This window comes from Brettanomyces nanus, chromosome 1 (assembly GCF_011074865.1).
Source record: "Brettanomyces nanus chromosome 1, complete sequence".
NCBI classification, from domain to species: domain Eukaryota; kingdom Fungi; phylum Ascomycota; class Pichiomycetes; order Pichiales; family Pichiaceae; genus Brettanomyces; species Brettanomyces nanus.
The window spans coordinates 185,399-200,411 of NC_052374.1; the positions used below are offsets into that span (position 1 = coordinate 185,399).

The 15,013-nt window shown below is 41.7% G+C and overlaps 9 protein-coding genes across 9 annotated transcripts; 5 read left to right on the forward strand and 4 right to left on the reverse strand.

The window, feature by feature from the left end:
* Positions 1–70: 70 nt before the first annotated feature.
* FOA43_000091 (uncharacterized protein) lies at positions 71–1,885 on the reverse strand (the record flags this gene model as incomplete). Its single annotated transcript, XM_038920426.1, has 2 exons — positions 71–1,487; positions 1,737–1,885. 2 exons carry the CDS (start codon positions 1,883–1,885, stop codon positions 71–73), a joined length of 1,566 nt encoding a protein of 521 aa, XP_038776354.1.
* Positions 1,886–2,211: 326 nt separating this feature from the next.
* Positions 2,212–4,705, forward strand: FOA43_000092 (uncharacterized protein; the record flags this gene model as incomplete). Its single annotated transcript, XM_038920427.1, has 2 exons — positions 2,212–2,218; positions 2,715–4,705. 2 exons carry the CDS (start codon positions 2,212–2,214, stop codon positions 4,703–4,705), a joined length of 1,998 nt encoding a protein of 665 aa, XP_038776355.1.
* Positions 4,706–4,833: 128 nt separating this feature from the next.
* FOA43_000093 (uncharacterized protein) lies at positions 4,834–5,094 on the reverse strand (the record flags this gene model as incomplete). The annotated part of the gene is made up of 1 exon (XM_038920428.1): positions 4,834–5,094. The coding sequence occupies one exon, from the start codon at positions 5,092–5,094 to the stop codon at positions 4,834–4,836; it is 261 nt and encodes an 86-aa protein (XP_038776356.1).
* Positions 5,095–5,813: 719 nt separating this feature from the next.
* On the forward strand, positions 5,814–6,269 carry MBF1 (multiprotein-bridging factor 1; the record flags this gene model as incomplete). The annotated part of the gene is made up of 1 exon (XM_038920429.1): positions 5,814–6,269. One exon carries the CDS (start codon positions 5,814–5,816, stop codon positions 6,267–6,269), a length of 456 nt encoding a protein of 151 aa, XP_038776357.1.
* Positions 6,270–6,495: 226 nt separating this feature from the next.
* On the forward strand, positions 6,496–7,713 carry FOA43_000095 (uncharacterized protein; the record flags this gene model as incomplete). Its single annotated transcript, XM_038920430.1, has 1 exon — positions 6,496–7,713. One exon carries the CDS (start codon positions 6,496–6,498, stop codon positions 7,711–7,713), a length of 1,218 nt encoding a protein of 405 aa, XP_038776358.1.
* An 86-nt stretch (positions 7,714–7,799) lies between these two features.
* On the reverse strand, positions 7,800–8,510 carry FOA43_000096 (uncharacterized protein; the record flags this gene model as incomplete). The annotated part of the gene is made up of 1 exon (XM_038920431.1): positions 7,800–8,510. One exon carries the CDS (start codon positions 8,508–8,510, stop codon positions 7,800–7,802), a length of 711 nt encoding a protein of 236 aa, XP_038776359.1.
* A 546-nt stretch (positions 8,511–9,056) lies between these two features.
* Positions 9,057–11,615, forward strand: FOA43_000097 (uncharacterized protein; the record flags this gene model as incomplete). Its single annotated transcript, XM_038920432.1, has 2 exons — positions 9,057–9,065; positions 9,108–11,615. The coding sequence occupies 2 exons, from the start codon at positions 9,057–9,059 to the stop codon at positions 11,613–11,615; spliced, it is 2,517 nt and encodes an 838-aa protein (XP_038776360.1).
* Positions 11,616–11,656: 41 nt separating this feature from the next.
* On the reverse strand, positions 11,657–12,093 carry FOA43_000098 (uncharacterized protein; the record flags this gene model as incomplete). Its single annotated transcript, XM_038920433.1, has 2 exons — positions 11,657–12,036; positions 12,090–12,093. The coding sequence occupies 2 exons, from the start codon at positions 12,091–12,093 to the stop codon at positions 11,657–11,659; spliced, it is 384 nt and encodes a 127-aa protein (XP_038776361.1).
* A 327-nt stretch (positions 12,094–12,420) lies between these two features.
* FOA43_000099 (uncharacterized protein) lies at positions 12,421–14,232 on the forward strand (the record flags this gene model as incomplete). Its single annotated transcript, XM_038920434.1, has 1 exon — positions 12,421–14,232. One exon carries the CDS (start codon positions 12,421–12,423, stop codon positions 14,230–14,232), a length of 1,812 nt encoding a protein of 603 aa, XP_038776362.1.
* Between the last annotated feature and the right edge of the window lie 781 nt (positions 14,233–15,013).

Sequence of the window (15,013 nt, forward strand, 5' to 3'; positions counted from 1 at the left end):
TCCATTTATAGATCGAATCATGTACATAAAAACCCGTACGTACCTGCGTATGAAGAATAATATATCGCATTCATGCTTCTTTAGCCATTTCCTTATCGTCCTGGTATAACTGATCGTTCGTTTTAACCCTCGTACTTAATACCAAAGCACCAATAGATACAACACCGCCGAACCTAAAAACCCATGCAAGAGAGTCATCGTACCCTCCTTTACTACCGAGTAGCTTGAATAAAATTGAAGATGCCACTGACGAAACCATTTGAGGTGCTGACACAAACACATTATGAATGGCCAACAGAATACCAGAATCGTGCTCGAGATTGTCATAATGTTCTACCAATGAAGGTGCAAGATATATCCTACTCTTCTTGGTGATTGAGGGACGCTCCATCGGCATCTCCTGTTCGAGTTCCATGTATTTGCCGTTACGTACTGAGTCCTGAGCGGGATCGCTCGGTGATTGTCCTGACATGAATGCGGGCTGTGTATTGTCCTCATTATTGAGTTTCTGTTGTTGATCGTAAATCTGGATGGTTCGAACATCCTTTATTCGGCTAATTTCCTCGCTGATCATGGCAAATGGAATCCATACTGCACATCCCCAAGGGAATCCCAAGAACGCAAAGAGGATAATAGCAGAAGTAGATGAAGTCACCATGAATGTTGACATTGTGGCAAGGATAAACACTAGGTGAGATAATGTCCACATATATCTTGTACTGAAAAACCGATACCATCGACTTGTCGGGCAAGCCCTCTCAACCAAGAATGGAAGAAGACAATCAACGGCTAGAGTCACTATGGCATTTGCTAGCAAGGCAATAGTGCCACGCCTGGTACTCTCGTCCAAGATATGCTGCTTCAAGTCTATTGGTAACTGATCAGGAGAAGCATATCCATTCTCAAAAAGGTACAACTCTCCCACGTAAGAACTGGTATAGAAAAGCAGAGGGAAATAGCCGACCCAAGCAAAAAACTCGGTGTAACATACCATTTTAACTTGAGGAGGAAGCCTTTTGAAAGAACGAACAATCTGTGCAAAGAAAAGCCGAGTCTGAATCCATATCTTCTGGCTTTCATCTGAGTCCGAACACAGCTGTCTCAGTCTCATCTGTTGCTTCTGCCTTTGAAGTCTGATAGCAAAATCGTGTTTAGGATCTCTTTCCTTTACATACCAACAGCAGAAAGCAATCATAGAGCCCATTAAGATAGTTACAATGACACTGAGTACCTTAAACTGGGTATTTCCAAAGAAGGGAAACCTTCTCGGTAGATTGATAGAGCCAAAACAGAAACCAACAATGTTGAAAATGCCAATCATGCGAGCAGCCCATGCATTGGCTATCTGCTGTTGAGATGTAGGAACCACATCGACTATTAATGCACGCGCAGATGCCTGAATAAGTGCGATAGAGAAGTCCAAGATATAGACACCTATGCATGCAAATGGAACAGTGTAGAGATCGATCTTTTGTTGATCCTTTGTGCTTACAAAAAAACTGACAATGTCCTTAGAATGTGATAAGTATAGTAGCGATAAGAGGGTGGCTATGGATCCTATCACTATGAAAATTCTTCTTCGGCCCCAGGATAAGGAGCATCGATCACTGAGAAGACCAACTATTGGTTGACCTATTGAGCCTGAGAGAGGGCCAGCCAACCAGATCAAGGCCAAGACGTGCTTTGAAATTCCCAATGAAAAAAGAAATGGAGTCGCTTCAGAGAACTCCGTTGACCATGCCAATTGAAGTGCACCAACTGTAAGGGTGAGTATGATTATGTATAGAGAGGAGCGAACAGGATTGTAGAAGTTTTGAGAAGGAACTGACGAAGCAGACTGAGGACCACCCTCGGTCGTAGTTTGCTGATTTTGTCTTCCAAGCATTGTGAGAATATCAGGTATGAAAGTAGAGAAAGAAGAGAACGTTAGAAGAACCAGAAGAGCCCAGCTTCTCCACATGGGACGTTACCTGCTAGGTGTGGCTAGAGATACATACTCAGCCACACATGTCGGACGCGCGAGATGACCCGCGTTCAAATCAGAGAGGGATTTGACGCGATGCTACTGAGTTCAAGTTGTCTTCGGGAGTACAAGTCAGGAAATCAAATAGACCATGGATAGAAAGAGACGACTTCCTGAAGACGTGCATAGTTATATGTCCTCTGACAAGAGGAAAAAATCGCAAAGAACAAGGATCACTTCTGAGTTACATGGTAAGTAGAAGTCAGAAATGATATGCTGCAAATCAACAAAACATACTAACTTTTAGTTCCCTAGACAAAACCATAGCCATGATGATGGATGCTTCCAGAGAGCTGAGTAGAAGAGAGCAGATCCATGAGAATCTCTCAATCGAAGACGATAGTTACCGTGATAGTTCCAATAGTCAGGATAATGGGACAAAAGATGCGGAGGAAGCCGGAAACGCTTCAACGCAACGGCCATTTTGGCCTCAACTGGTGAGATGCGTTGCTTCAAAAGCCATGTAGGTGCCGATTGGCGATGTCATATCAATATCGACGCGATCGACGCGACTTTCGCGACGATTTGTTTATGCCACGAGAAAGCTGAAAATTCTGGGTAGCCGACCGGCTAATCTTCTGGCTATGAGAATCTCTATATTTTTTCCTCGTCGTGTTCCCTTCGCTGATTTGTTTTGCTTTATCGTACAAACTGCCTTACAGCAGCATTATACGGTAGATTGAAAACTCAGGAATGACCACTTACGAAAAATTGGTGGAGGGTGCCACCAAGATTAAACTGGCTCCTCCTAAACCCAAATATATAGAGCCCATTCTTATGGCTACAGCCAATGGAGACGATGCTGAATCATTCAGAACTGTAATGAGGACGCTCACGCGGAGGCTTCAGGATTCGGCGTGGACAATTGTCTATAAGTCATTGATTACCCTACACATTATGATTCGGGAAGGTGATGAAAATGTGACCATTAGATATCTTGCTCGGCATCCCGGTATGCTTGAGTTGAAGATTACCAATGGAAGCGGTCATTACATAGCGAACGGAGGAGAGTTGCACATGCTACTGACGTATGCCAACTATTTTGCCGTCAGGGGTCGGGAATTTGGTGCTACAACGCACGATTTTATTAGAGAGACGAAACGTCCAGCTGGCTCCTGGAGTTCTCAAGTCGCAAACTCTAGCTTGAGGAAGCTCTCTGTGGAGAAAGGCTTGTTACGGGAAATTGAAAGTGTTCAGAGGCAAATTGAGGCACTCATTCGTTGTCGGTTCAGAGAATCCGAGGTCAATAATGACTTGGTTGTCTTGGGATTTCGAATGCTCACCACAGATCTACTGTCTCTCTACCAGACGTTAAACGAGGGTGTGTTGAATATCTTGGAGCACTTTTTCGAATTGAGTAAGGTTGATGCGGAAAGAGCGTTTGAGATCTATACCAGTTTTACCAAGGAGACGACGCAGGTCATCGAATTTTTGCGCGTTGCCAAGCATCTGGAACATATTACAAAGCTGCATGTCCCCACGATCAAACATGCACAGACGAGTTTAACTGAATCTTTAAGCGATTATATCAATGACCCTTACTTTGAAGTGAATCGGAGGCAGTATCTGGCTGAACAAGACGTGAAAAACGGCAAAGGAGACGGAAAGGGAAAAGAGAACGAGAAGGCAAAAGAGAACGAGAAGAAGGAAAGCAAGGCAGTGGCCCAGAGTTCGCAGCAGAGTGTACCTTCTGTTCAAGGGAGCCTTGAGTTGCAAACGACTGGGTTTAACCCCTTCTCTAACTACATTCGGTTTCAGCCTTCTAATCTTGCTCCTGTTCCAGAGTTTCCTCAGCAGACAGTTGGACAACAGATTCCACCACCAGTCCAATTTGTTCAGCAACCGACTGTTCAGCCGATTTCATTGGTTTCGGCAGCTACTATAGGAGAATTCCCGCAACAACAAATGCAGAGTGCTTTGCAGCAGACTCCACAAACAGTTCCCGGGGTTGCAATGAGTTCTGTGGTTCCACAGCCCATCCAGCGTGCCCAAACGACGGGCAATTCAGTTCGTGGAAACCTTCGTAGGCAGTCGACGAATCCATTTATTATGGATTCACAAAAGAACTCGAACGTCTCTGTCGATAGTCATAATCCTTTTGCAAATACTCGGTTCTCGTCGAATTCAGGTATCACAGCTATGAGCTTTCCCCAAGACAGGTCTACTCAACGACCAGCGATATCGCGCATGGAATCAAATCCATTTACCTCGGCTGGACCTGCACCTACGCCCTACGTTGAACCAATGCCTCAGGGGTTGAAGCCTCAAGCTACTGCTGGAGGATTAGAAAATCTTCCTACTATTCCAATTTTCCCTGAGACTAGACGGGAAAGTGCGGATCAGCAGAGGCAGATGGATGCTGCCCGACAGTTACATCAGCAGAAGATGCAGCAGATGCAGCAGGCGCAAGCACAGATGCAGGCTCAGGCTCAGGCTCAGGCCCAGGCTCAGGCCCAGGCTCAGGCTCAGGCTCAGGCTCAGGCTCAGGCTCAGGCTCAGGCTCAGTTTCAAGCTCAGTTTCAATCTCAATTTCAACCGCAGATGCAAATGCAACCCCAAATGCAGATTCAGACTCCCCAAAACTACAATCCATTCCTGCAAACATCAAATGGGGAACAGAACGCTACATCAAATGGACAGCCATTCTCATCAGTCTACAATGGTCCAAACTTATTAGGCTGAACCAGACAGATGTACTTATACAAATAACAGAAGTTACGCGGATGAGAGTAGAATAAATTGACATTAAAAAAGAGATTGAAAGCAACAGAAAGAAAAACATCAAGTCGTTAAGGAGCGTCATCATAGTCTTAGTTGGTGGTTGGCTTGAAATCTCTGGCCTTTCCTGATCCTGACTTCATGTACCTTTTGATAATTTCATCCTGAGATTTAGAGGGATTGTAGCCATCAGAGCTATAATTGTGCTTCCTGTTCTTCTCGATATCCTCCTGAACAAGCTTACTGTTGATAGCGTTGGCGAAAGTAGGTCTGGCAAAGTAAGAAGTGCCAACCAAAGGAATGGCTACTAGAAGAATACCACCCAAGAATTTAGCTGCGGAAACCTGACCCATTGTGAAGAGACAGCGATTTGTACGCAGAAAGTCCGTAAGCTTACAAAGTTACACACTAAAGGAGAAAATAGCTTCTATTTATAATAACCATCGGACATGCACGGGTGCCCTATAATAATAGCAACGGTTCCAAAAAATGACACCATCCTTTAGATTTCAGTCCCTAATTAATCAAGCTTCTTATTTCTTTGTCCTCAGAGTGGTGTGAGATCAGACCACGGGGAAAATCACGTACTTTTTCTGTGGAGAGATTTTTACATACTCCATTTTCGCTTCGTTTCTTTTCCTCCTCTCCGTTATCTCTTCATTTCGATCGTGTTATACATTAATGGCACCATTAAAGTAGGTACTAGTAGGTCTCGTTAAGGTCGATGATCGTAGTAATAATAATAATCATAATTAAGCAATTTTTCTCTCTCAGATCTCGCTGATACTTGCTTATCTTGGCAGAGACGTTGAGTAGAGTTGATGATTGATGCAGTTGTTAGAGATCATGTGATCTCATGCACGTGGTTCTGGAAATTTCCTTCGACGACTCTCTATTCGTGTCTTTCTTTTTTTTTTACTCTCACCCATTTATAGTAGACTTTCGCCTTCCTTTCGTCTCTCATTCTTAATACTACTGACCAGTTTCACACTAGTTTTGTCAATTATCGTTCAAATTTAGCTCAAGTTTAGCTCAAGTATAGTTCAATTAAATCACACGCCTCATATCAATCATGTCGGATTGGGAAAATGTCACTGTTATCGGAAGAAAGGCCAGAAGCTCTACAAATACTGGCCCTAAGGAAAAGGTCGTCAGATCATCGGGTGCTCTAAATGCAGCCAGAAGACAAGGTGCCGTCACCTCAGTTGAAAAGAAATATAATGCTGGTAATCTTAGAGGCGATCCAGAAGGACAACGTCTAACGAGGGTGGATAGAAGTGATGATATCGTCGTTCCAAAGAAGTTGGATGCAGATGTTGGTAAGGTTATTCAACAGGCTAGACAGGAAAAGAAGTGGACTCAGAAAGATCTAGCCCAAAGAATCAATGAGAAGCCAACCATTGTCAACGAGTACGAGTCTGGAAAAGGTATTCCTAATCAGCAGGTCCTCGGTAAAATGGAACGAGCTCTGGGTATCAAGTTGAGAGGAAAGAATCTTGGTGCTCCATTGTTCAAGAAGAAGAATTGAACCCGTTCTCAGCAATATCGGGTTTGACTACGTGATGTAGGTTTATAGATATAATATGAACGGCTGGCGTATGTGAATGTAGTTTGTATGGCGCAGAAATGTAGGTGAGGCATGGGGGGGGCATCATTTATCCCGAGAAGGTGAAAAAAAATTTTGCTCACTAAATCCAAGACTTAAGCTTGAACTGCTGTCGTCTACTCAGTTCAACATCTTCTTCACCTCCGATATGGCCACTCTTTACGAATCAGAACTCAACATTCCTGCTGAAAGGTCTTTTTCTTTGAAGGATAAGACTCTCAAGTTGGATAGCTTAGAGCAGGTGCAAACATACATAGACCAACTTAGTAAGAAAAAGAACCTCGAGAAGATCGATCTTTCTGGTAACACAATCTCCCCAGAGGCATCCAAGTATCTTGCCAAGGAGTTCTTGAACCATAGGGATACTTTGAAAGAGTTGAACTTGCAAGATATATATACCTCCAGAGATAAGTTTGAAATTCCCGCTTCTTTGAAGGAGTTCTTTGCTGCAATAGAGCAGCTTCCTCAATTGCGAGTGTTAAATTTGAGTGACAATGCATTTGGTCAGGATACCATCGATGTTTTGGAAGATTTCATTTCCAAATCCAAGTATTTTGAGCACTTCATCATTTCCAATAACGGTCTAGGTCCGTTCTCCGGAACCAGGGTCGGTAAGGCCCTATATAAAATGGCCAAGCTTAGAGAAGCTAGCAATATCGAAGATGAAAACGTTAGAACTTTGAAGACCTTCTGGTGTGGAAGAAATAGATTGGAGAGTGGATCTGCAGAATTTCTAGCTCTCGGGTTGAGAGCAAATACAGATTTGCAAGACATTAGACTCTACCAGAATGGTATAAGGCCTAATGGAATTGCAAGATTAGTCTATCATGGTTTGTCCAGATTGCCTGCCTTACAAGTATTGGATTTGGATGATAACACTTTCACTTTACCTGGATCTACAGCCTTGGCTGAAAGCATATCTCACTGGCCCGATCTGAGGGAGTTGAACATCAATGATTGCCTGATGAAAGCTGAGGGATGTGTTAAAGTCTTGGCGAAGTTGTCCGAGTTCAGTGACAAATCCAAATTAGAGGCTTTGAAGTTGCAGTACAATGAGCTAAATTCTGATGGGCTAAAGCTGTTGGTAGGTTTGTTGCCAAACTTGAAGAGCCATTCTATATTGGAGTTGAACGGCAACAGATTTGAAGAGGATTCGGAGTATATTGATAAGATCAACAGTATATTTGCTATAAAGGGAAAGGGATCCTTGGACGAGCTTGACGACTTGGAAGAACCTGATTCCGAAGAAGAAGCTGAGAGCGAAGACGAAGACGAGAGCGAAAAGGAAGAAGATGACGATCAAAGAAAGAACATTGAGGATAAGTTGGCCTCTTTGGAGAAAGAGCTCGCCTCTACTCACATTTAAGTATAATGTTATACCATGGTCTGGGTTTCCATCTGTGACCTTAATTTGGCTATTAATTTATCTTTTTTGGTCCATCTTCGTTCGAGTCATTTCTCCAGTTTGTCTCTTCTCAGACGAACTCGATTCAGTAACTTACCGTGGATATGAACTATAATGACGATTTCATCCTCAATCAATCCAAGCGCCTGCAGCAAATTTGGTGCAGTGAAGTTGATAATCTTTCCTGTTTCTTTGCTTCTTTGAAAATACACCAATGTAGTATCATATATTCTGTTGAACTCTGCTTTGTAAAGACCTCCGATGCAGTTAGCGAATCCTGAAAATCTTGGGTAAAGAACATGCTCCAGATGCGGTAAGTAGTATTTCTCCCCCATAATTTGCTCCATCTTACTATTCTTTTCAGTAAATATGTTTACCTCAGGGAATGTGATTAGCCACTGAGTTCCTCTGGATTGCTCCAAGTATTCACTGAAAGTAGACCCCAAAGTTTGTCCGTCCAATTCCCAATTTTCATCAGTCTGTGATATTCGTGCCCAAAATCTACCGCTTGGCATATTCCAAATCTGGAACCATGTAAAGAACTGAAGCTTTGGTAGCAAAAATGATGTTAAATCTTTGGCGTAGATGGGTGACTCGAGACCCGAAAGATTGTTTTGCTGTCTAGCAGCTTCCTCCAGGGTTTTGGTTGTTAAAAATGGAAATATTATATAATCGACCAAAGAGAGATGGTTACTGATAAATAGTGCATTTTCCGTCTCCAAATTATCTCCAGCAACCACGATTTTGAATTCATTCATCTCCTGCGCAATAGTTGTTGAGTTAGTAAAAAAACAATACTTCGTCTAACATCGCTCTTTCCCAGACTTACCAAAATGTAACAGCATAAGGTCCAAAAGCCGGCAGAAAAATAGCTTTGATAAATTTCTCTTGTTCTTGGCACTAAAGCTGTGAAAGGATAAGTTAGAACACAAAAGATCTTGTAACAGGCAAGATAACTAATCAATACCGCCAAAAACAAGCATGCTCTGAACACCTTGAAGTAGCTCTTTTTAAAATAGAGATATTCTCTCAAACTTTCCAGTCCCAAGTGATCCCAAAGCTCAGATTTCATGTTTAATAAAGAAGCAGACTGATAAGACTGTTTAAAATCCTCTTTTTGTACTCGCTTAATACAATAGTATAGCGCATTCCTGATCGGGTAATAAAACAAAAGGAATTAAAAAAAAAGTTTAAAGAATTGAAAAATTGAAAAATTAGAAAACTTTTGTCTACTTTTGGTCCCTTTTCAAGTACTTATCCTTATCATCTTATTGGTGCCTTTATTACCTTATTGAGCTTCCGACATGTCTAGAGTAATAGTGAAAGGTATTCCGATTTATTATACAGAAGAAAAGCTTCGACATGTGTTTTCCGAGGAAGGATCAGTGACCGATGTCAAACTAATACGAAAGAGAAATGGAGAATCCAGGAGGTTTGCATTCATTGGTTTCAGATCTATGGAAGATGCAGAAGGTGCCGTGAAAAGTCGTAATGGTACATTCATTGACACTGCTAAGATTGATGTTCAACTAGCGAAGATATCTACTGATCCAACCTTACCTCTTTCGTGGAGGGAGAAGCGAAAATTGAAAGAGAGGGAAATGCAAGAGATGGAGGAGAAGATGAAGGATATGGAAGAATTGCAGAGATCAGTGAGATCAAGAAAGAAACAAAAAAAAAGTAACGGGACCACTCTTGAAGAGAAAATTAAAGAGAATCCAGAGCTTCAACAGTATCTTGAAACGATGAAATCTTCTGGGCAAGGTAGATCATGGAACAATGATGAGGTTGTTGATCCTGAGAATATTCCTACTGCTACGGACTTGGAAAGGGCATTAGCAAAGGGGGATGGAACCTTAGTGGAGGCTACCGAGGGGGCTACCGAGGGGGCCACAAACGAGGCTTTTGAGGCTAACAGCGAAGATGATCATAGTGAGGTTAATGTGACAACGAAATCTAAGGAGGAGAAAGAAGAGCAGGTTTTACAACCAAAAAAGGGGAAAGATTCTTCTGATATGGATGACTTAGAATGGTTTAAGACCAAAAGAGTGAGGATTCCAGAGAAAAGTCATGAAAGAATTGAAGAACCTAAGGACCAAGAAAAGAAAGAACCACATAATGTTGAGATCGTAGAAAAGCATCATCCTACATCTGTCAAACCTGAAGCTGAACCTCGGCTCTCAGAACACGAGATAAATGCTGGACTCATCAGTAAAAGTGGTCGTTTGTTCCTTCGTAACATCCTTTATTCTGCTACAGAGTCTGATTTCCAGGGTATTTTTTCAAAATATGGTGAGCTGGAAGAAGTTCATGTTGCTGTTGATTCGAGAAATGGTTCCTCGAAAGGATTTGCCTATGTTCAATTTAAGGATCCCGATAACGCTATTCAGGCCTATGAAGAACTCGATGGAAGCATTTTCCAGGGAAGATTACTTCATATTATTCCTGCAAAACCCAAAAAGGAGAACAAGTTGGACGAGTTTGCACTTCAAAATATGCCACTGAAAAAGCAGAAGCTCCTCAAAAGAAAAATTGGTGCTGCCAAGCAGCAGTTTAGCTGGAATTCCCTCTATATGAACAACGACGCTGTATTGGAAAGTGTTGCTTCTAATCTGGGGATTACCAAGCTGGATTTAATTGATCCTGAAAACAGTAATTCTGCTGTTAAGCAAGCATTGGCTGAAGCACATGTCATTGGAGACGTTAGAAAGTACTTTGAAGGTAAAGGTGTGGATCTTCTCAGTTTCAACCAGAAAGAGAAGGATGATAAAGTAATATTAGTGAAGAACTTCCAGCATGGAATCACTAAGGAAGAGATAGGCGAGAAGTTTGCTCAATATGGTAAGTTAACACGAATTCTAATGCCTCCTGCAGGCACCATAGCTATTGTTGAATTTAGAGACACCTCGTCTGGAAAGATTGCTTTCAACAGAATGTCTTTCAAAAGACTTGGAAAATCGATTTTGTACTTGGAAAAGGGTCCAAAGGGACTATTCAGCAAAGAAGCAGAGGCAGGTGATGTTGTTGATGAAAAGAGCGAGACTTCTTTGGATGGTGTTACCGAAGTGAAGCAATCCATGGACGAATTGATGAGGGAAGAGTCCAAACCGCAGCAAGGAAATGCTGTCACTGGCAATGTTAGTGAAAACGAAAGCGAAGGAGATGAAGAGGAAACCGGACCTACAGTGTCCGTCTTTGTGAAGAACTTCAACTTTGCCACTACTACATCTGATATTAACAACTTGTTCAAACCTCTTGAGGGATTTGTTGTTGCATTAGTTAAGACGAAACCGGACTCTAAGCACCCAGGTAAAATGCAGAGTATGGGATTTGGATTTGTGGAATTCAGAACGAGGACACAAGCTCTGGCTGCCATTCGAGCAATGGATGGTTACGTCTTGGATGGTCACAAACTTCAAATGAAGCTTTCTACAAGAACGTCGGAGAGGGAAAGTGGCTCTGAGTCTAAGAAAAGACGTTCGTCGAAAAGTCCAAAGATTATCGTTAAGAACTTGCCCTTTGAGGCCACTCGAAAGGACGTTCTTGAACTTTTCAACTCCTTTGGTAACCTACAGTCTGTTAGAGTGCCTAAGAAATTCGATAAAAGTGCAAGAGGCTTTGCGTTTGTTGAGTTTAGTACTGTGAAAGAAGCTGAAAACGTCATGGATCAATTACAGGGTGTTCATTTGTTGGGTCGTAGACTTGTTTTAGACTTTGCAGAAAAAGAGGCAGATAATGCAGAAGAGGAGATCGAGAGAATGACCAGAAGGGCCAAGAAGCAGACCAATGCAAGAAAGATGGCAGATATTAGAGAGGGTAATAGCGGCAAGAGAAAGCTCGATCTTGAGGAACTAGATGAATAATTATAAACTATACACAGATGCATTATGTACATAAGGAAACTTCAATTTTTTGTCTTGTTTTTCTTAATAAGACCTTCCTTCACAATGTAGTAGTCTTCATCGTGTTCTTCAGTGAAAGATATTGGATTCCATGTTTCTTCGACTTCTCCTTTGATGAATTCAGGTTCTGAATCCTTGATGTTCGAAAGAAGTTGATCAAAATTAAGGGCTGCTTCATCCGAAGCGTCGTCTACGAGTCGACTGAGTCTAAGATTTTTCTCTTCGTCTCTGGGTATTTGTATAGAGTGCAACTCATTAAGAAATTGAAGTTGCTCATTTAAAGAGTTGACTAGCTTCAACTGTGACCCGGAATTCAAGGATTTCCTCAATCCTGTGAGGTCTAATAAACCATCCATCACTTTCTGGTTGACCTTCGTACCTACTGTTGAACTGTTCAATAGATCATGTGTGCTCCAAGTGGTTTCGTTGAAAAACTCATGAAGCTGCTGTGCAGTAACCAGCTCTTCACCGACAAATGCTTTTGTGGATGCCTTTCGCAAAAAGCAAAAACGAAATGATATCTTTTGCCCTATTTTGAACATACTAAGAGATGAGGATCATTGTTCACCATCGAATTAGGTAACTTATCGAAAATGTCTACCAAGGTACCAAAAACTGGGGGTTCCCGATTAGGAAGGTGAAAAATTAAATATTTCATGAAATTTTTTTTTCATATATTTTAGGAAAATTTTTTAGAGGGATTAAATGATACTAGTTACTACTTCTTTTTGTATCAGATATCAAAATCGATTAAACAGCTAAGACAATGGGTAGAATACAGAAAAGAGGTGTCTCTGGTAATGCTAAGAACTTCATTACCCGAACGCGGGCTATCAGAAAGCTACAGGTGTCACTTACAGATTTTAGAAGGTTGTGTATCTTCAAAGGTATCTATCCAAGAGAACCGAGAAACAAAAAGAAGGCTAACAATGGATCGACAGCTCCAGTGACTTTTTATTATGCAAAGGATATACAGTTTTTGATGCACGAGCCCATCATTCAAAAATTTAGAGAGCACAAGTCATTTGCCAAGAAGCTATCCAAAGCACTTGGTAAAGGAGAAGTTGGAGATGCCAAGCGGTTGGAAGAGCATCGTCCAAGATACAAGTTGGATAGAGTGATTAAAGAGAGATATCCTTCATTTCCAGATGCATTGAGGGATCTGGACGATGCTTTGAATATGCTTTTCCTTTTCAGTAGTATGCGTTCTACCGATAAGGTGCATGCAAAAGTGATTAGTCAAGCCACAAAGCTTACTAACGAATGGATGGCTTATGTTGCTAGAGAGAGATCTTTGAAGAAGGTTTTTGTTTCTATTAAGGGTGTGTACTATTCTGCCAATATTAAGGGTCAGGAGATTATCTGGACCGTTCCGTTCAAGTTCCCTCAAAACATTCCTACGGATATTGATTTCAAAGTGATGGCAACTTTCTTAGAGTTCTACACTACTTTGTTACATTTTGTTCTTTACAGACTTTACTCTGCATCTGGATTGGTGTATCCACCAAGAATTAATGAGTCGAAGTTAAAGGGTATTGGAGGATTGTCTTCGTATGTGCTCGAAGGAAGAAAAGATGACAATACGTTGTTCCCGGAGGTTGAAGGTAGCGAAGAGAAAGAGGCCATCCTTTCTAAGGAGGAAATAACCAACGCTATTAAAGCAGATGAGGACAATCAAGAAGAAGAGGGAGATTCTGAGGAGATCGGAAAAGCTGACAGTAATGCAGATGGCGAAGACGTTGAAAAGAAACTTGATGAATTTGAAGACAAAAATTCAATCAAGGGTGATGTTTTGGCTCAACCAAGTGAATTTGAGAACGCTACGGCGACCTTGTTCTCCAAGTTTGTGTTTTATGTGTCCAGGGAGGTTCCTATTGACATTCTTGAATTTGTAGTTTTAGCAGCAGGAGGAAAAGTGATTAGTGAAGCTGCATTGGATGAAATTACATTAAATGGTGATGTTAGGAAGATAGATTTGTCTTCTGTGACACATCAAATCGTTGATAGGCCAAAGGTGGCGAATAAAGTTCAGGGAAGGACATATATTCAACCTCAATGGGTATTTGACTGTCTTAATGAGGAAAGTCTATTGAATGTGTCTGATTATGCACCGGGAGAAACATTACCACCTCATCTTTCACCATGGGGAGACTCTGGTTCGTACAATCCTATGGAAGAGGACAAAAAGGATGCTGGAGAGGCTGGTGAAGATGAAGAAATTGAAGAATCTGAAGAGTCTGAAGCTGAAGCTGATGAAGAGGAAAGTACTGAAGTTTCTGCAATTATTGATGAGGATCTTAAGGCTCAAAAGGAACTTGAGATGGAGGCTGCTGGTGTGAAGTACTCTGATGTCAAAGAGAAAGAAGCTAAAAAGAAGTCCAAGAAGAGAAAGATTGAGGGAGAAACAGAAGAAACAGAAGAAAAGAAGTTGAAGATGATTATGATGAGCAATAAGCAGCGTAAACTTTACAAGAAGATGCAGTACGGCATTAACAAAGATGAAGTGAGAAAGGGTGCACTCCAAAAGAAGAAGAGAAAGCTCCAAAAGGCTGAGTCAAAGCTTGCCAAGCTTAAATAGAATAAGTATACATATAATAGATAACTTACGTGGGACACTGGTAGGACTGCGTTACTGCGTCGCGCTCTGCATCAATTTCGTTTACACGCATATATTTAAAGCTTGATAGTTAGCGTGTTGCATTCAGATATCCACACGGCTCCCTTTCCTCTCCAAGAAATACCACGCCTTACGTCGATCCGGCTCTTCTCCTTATTTACATAGTCTTATCTAAACCATCCCCTTATCGCTCAGCATCTTGAACTATTATTTCAATAAAGAATAAAAGAACCTTTTCTTTTTGCCACAAATGCAGATTGGAGCGGCGGTGTTTTTCAAGATTTTCAACTCGTTTGATGATTACGATTATACGCAGCATCAGTTTCATCGGGGAGTGGGATTTCTTTCGTCCTCAGTAAATTTCAAACCTGTCAGTCTTCATTCTTTGTCGCCTTATTTTTTTAATCTTTTTTTTTTATAGAAGCTTATGCTCGTAGACAATCAAGAGCAATCACAAGTACAAGTCTGTCAAGTATCTCCTAGATCTCCATTTCTGCCTGATCACCAATTACTGTCTTGATTTCTGTCCAAACATCCATCCCATTCCTTATCACGGCCTCAACTACAGCCTTTCGTGCGAATGCCCGGAGCTGTTTCAATGCAGTTTATTCCTACTGGTAGTGGTAGTGGTAATATGAGTCCTCGCAGTGCTAATAGCGTTCCTGTCAACGTCGGACCTTCTGTTGGTTCAGTAGGTCCTGCGGGTTCTACGGGTCCATTGGGTGCCATGGGTCCCCTCGAG